The sequence below is a fragment of the Octopus bimaculoides genome, chromosome 6, assembly GCF_001194135.2.
Source record: "Octopus bimaculoides isolate UCB-OBI-ISO-001 chromosome 6, ASM119413v2, whole genome shotgun sequence".
Lineage (NCBI taxonomy): Eukaryota > Metazoa > Mollusca > Cephalopoda > Octopoda > Octopodidae > Octopus > Octopus bimaculoides.
The window spans coordinates 92,843,855-92,847,981 of NC_068986.1; the positions used below are offsets into that span (position 1 = coordinate 92,843,855).

Genomic DNA, 4,127 nt, shown 5'->3' on the forward strand with positions numbered 1-4,127 from the left:
AGAGATAACTCGAATGTGGAGTCTAAAAACAGAAACAATTCCTATCATAGTAGGTGCCTTAGGTATAATTAAAAAATACTCAGACAAATACATAACAAAAATACCAGGACTTACAAATATATGTAACATACAGAAAATTGCACTACTGGGTACTGCACACATTCTACGCAAAACACTTTCAATACAGTAAACATAAAAGCACCACAGCAAACCACAGCACATACCCAAGGCGCACAGAGCTGCGCTCGGTAGTGAAGTGAAAGCACGTTATAAAAATAAAACTACTGAACAATAATAATAATAATAATAATAATATAGCCAGTCCTGGCTAAGAAGGAACATATTCACAGACACACAAGAGCTGGAATCTATATACACTGGAAGCTATGCCAACACTATGGAATAACAACAGAAAAAAGATGGTATAAACACACGCCAGAAAAGGTCACAGAAAACGAGAAAGCAACCATACTATGGGATATACCAATACACATAAATAGAGAAATTAAAGCCAATAGGCTGGATAGTTGTCAGAGATCATCAAGAAAAAAAAAGTTTTCTATTCGATGTATCAATACCAACAGGTGACAATGTTTCTCTAAAAGTAAAGGAGAAACTTTCAAAATGCAAAGACCTGGAAATAGTGGTAACTCGAATATGGAGTCTAAAAACAGAAACAATTCCTATCATAGTAGGTGCCTTAGGTATAATAAAAAAAATATTCAGACAAATACATAACAAAAACACCAGGACTAACAAATATATATAACATACAGAAAATAGCACTACTAGGCACTGCACTCATCGTAAGTAAAACACTTTCAATGCAATAAAAATAGGAGCGTTACAACAAACCACAGCACATACCAAAGGCACACAGGGCTGCGCTCGGTAGTACGGTGAAAGCACATGATAAAAATAAGACTACTGAATTATAATAATAATAATGGTTTCAAATTTTGACACAATGCCAGCAATTTTGGAGTAGAGGGTGAGTCAGATACATCGATCCCAGAATTCGGCTTGTACTTATTTTATCGACCATGGAAAAATAAAAAGGCATAGTTGACCTTGGCGGAATTTGAAAACAGAACATGAAGATGGAAGAAATTCTGCTAAACATTCTGCTCAGTGTGCTAATGATTCTGTCAGCTCACCACCTTAATAATGATAATAATAATGATAATAACAATAACAACAACAACAATAGTAATAATAATAATAATAATAATAATAATAATGATGATGATGATGATGATGATGATGATGATGATGATGATGATAATAATAATAATAATAATAATAATAATAATAATAATAATGATGATGATGATGATGATGATGATGATGATGATAATAATAATAATAATAATAATAATAATGATGATGATGATGATGATAATAATCCTTTCTGCTATAAGCACAAGGCCTGAAATTTTTGGGAAGAGGACTAGTTGATTATATCGACCCCAGTGTTTCATTGGTACTTAATTTATCAACCCCAAAAGGATGAAAGGCAAAATTGACCTTGGAGGAATTTGAACTCAGAACGCAGCGATGAGTGAAATACCACTAAGCATTTCATCCAGCACACTAACGATTCTGCCAGCTCATCACCTTAGTAATGATGATAATAATAATAATTAATTCGTTTTATTGGCCACGAGGGCTACAAAAGGTTTTGTCCGAAAAGGTAGGAAAGTTCGTCTAAACAGAGGAAGAAAACGAATAATAATAATAACGATGATAATAATAACAATAATGATAATCCTTGCCATTATTGGCACAAGGTCTGAAATTTGGGGGAAGGGGATAGTTGATTACATTGACCCCAATGCTCTATTGGTGCTTATTTTATCAACCCTGAAAGGATGAAAGGTAAAGTTGACCTTGGCAGAATTTGAATTTAGAACACAAAGATGAATGAAATTCTGCTAAGCATTTTCCCCCACCATGCTAACAGTTCTGCCAGCTCACCAATAATAATAATAATATTAATAATTTCAAGACCCTCTGAGCAAAATATAACTCAGAAAGAAGTCTCCAGGCTTTTCTGTGTTCTGTGAGACATACGCCAAAACCTTGTCAGTTTCCATAGCCAATATATACATATGACACCCCTTCAGCATGAACACCCAAAACTCATCTCCTCTTTGTAATTGCACAACCCTAATATCTGCCCTCTTGATGTTATATCTCTTTCTGAAGCATTAAGTTTATCGAGCTTAGGTTTCCCTTCCTTACAAGAATAGCGTAGACAGAAACAGTAGGCAATATGCCAGTGATTACAGTTTTCACACACTTCTAATTGTAACCCTGGTAAGCGCAGCCCATATCCTACACATGATACTTTGAATGTAATGTTACAGCTAACACAGTGCACTGTCTCAGTGACTAAATCACGCAACAGATTTTACACAATCACCATATAATCTTTTCTACACTAGGCACAAGGCCTAAAATCTTGGGGGAAGGTGCCAGTCGATTAGATCGACCCCAGTATGCAACTGGTACTTAATTTATCGACCGCCGAAAGGATGAAAGGTAAAGTTGACCTCAGTGGAATTTGAACTCAGATGTAAAGAGAGATGAAATACCGCTAAGCATTTCACCCGGCGTGCTAACATTTCTTATTTCTTTACTGCCCACAAGAAACTATACACAGAGGAGACAAACAAGGACAGACAAACGGATTAAGTTGATTACATTGATCCCTAGTGCGTAACTGGTACTTAATTTATCGACCCCGAAAGGATGAAAGGCAAAGTTGACCTCGGTGGAATTTGAACTCAGAATGTAGCGGCAGATGAAATACCGCTAAGCATTTCGCCCGGCGTGCTAACGTTTCTGCCAGCTCCCCGCCTTATATATTTTTTTGCGAAACCACAAGGACGAACATGTTCGATTAGACAAAGTAATTTTATGTAGCTATTGTATATATTGATGCCACAATATGCCATAAGACATTCCGTGGAGTAAAAATAGCACGTTAGTATGCTAATGTTTTTGCCAGATCACTGCCACAATCACGATATAATAAAATACTAAACACAAACGTGGTACACTTTCTATACAATAACCACCAAATTATATAACTCTGTCAGTACATGTTTTAGTCTGCATGCTAACTTGCTTTATTCCATAAAGCGATAAACCACATAATCTACCGAATTGCAATCCAGTACTAAAAGGAAAATAACATGACCCACATTTTGCATTCTCTAACACAATAAATAAAAATAACTGAATTAACACAAGGGACAATAAACTATAAAAATATGTCATAATAAAACAAAACGTTTTGTATAGAACCATAATTGTGGAGCTGTAATGAACCACAGGAATACTGAAGTGCACTAAGTGGTGCAGTATAAACTCATATGAGGATGTCTGTTTTGTTGCCTAGCTACAAGAATTTAAATTTTAAGGGTGGGAACAGTTGACTAAAATCAACTCCCAGTTCCTACATGGGATTATATATTGACTTCTTGAGGATGAAATGAGTAGGGAGTTTTGTAAGATTTGATCTCTAAATATTAAGAATTACAATATATATTACGATATCGAATATTATGATGAAATTGTGGAATATTATGAGCTTTTACTGAAACACATGAACATGTAAGAAATGGAACGAAAGCAAAATTGATAGAAAAATAGAAAGACTTTTGAAATCCAAGGATAATTTTTTAAATGCTTATAAAAAAACCCAACAAATTATTTCACAAAAATAAAGAAAAAGTGGAAGAGATCTCAAAAAAAATATTCAAATAGAAAAAAGTAGAAACGATACAAAAATAAAAACAAAATTGAAGCATCACTTACCAAACCGCCTCCAATAATTGCTACATGTTTGATATCATTGGTCTCCATATTGAATTTTTATTGATTTACCTGACACCTGGTGTCAATAAAAGTTTTCTTTCACTTTCACCTAGTTCTTATAATCTTCAAAACACCTATCTCTGTATCTATGTCTCTCTCTCTCAATATATATATATTTATATATATATTTAAATATATATATACTGTATGTATGCTTGTGAATATGTATGTATGTCTGAGAGTGTGTGTGCAAATGTGTTTTAGATATATATATGTATATATGTATATATATATATATATAT

General features: G+C 33.9%; 1 protein-coding gene across 1 annotated transcript in view; it reads right to left on the reverse strand.

The window, feature by feature from the left end:
- Positions 1–4,067, reverse strand: part of LOC106873306 (kynurenine 3-monooxygenase) — a 64,651-nt gene extending 60,584 nt beyond the window's left edge. The window contains exon 1 of the mRNA XM_014920619.2: positions 3,826–4,067. Within this exon, the coding sequence (XP_014776105.1) occupies positions 3,826–3,873 (48 nt within the window). The 5' untranslated portion in view covers positions 3,874–4,067. The remainder of the gene's footprint in view (positions 1–3,825) is intronic.
- Between the last annotated feature and the right edge of the window lie 60 nt (positions 4,068–4,127).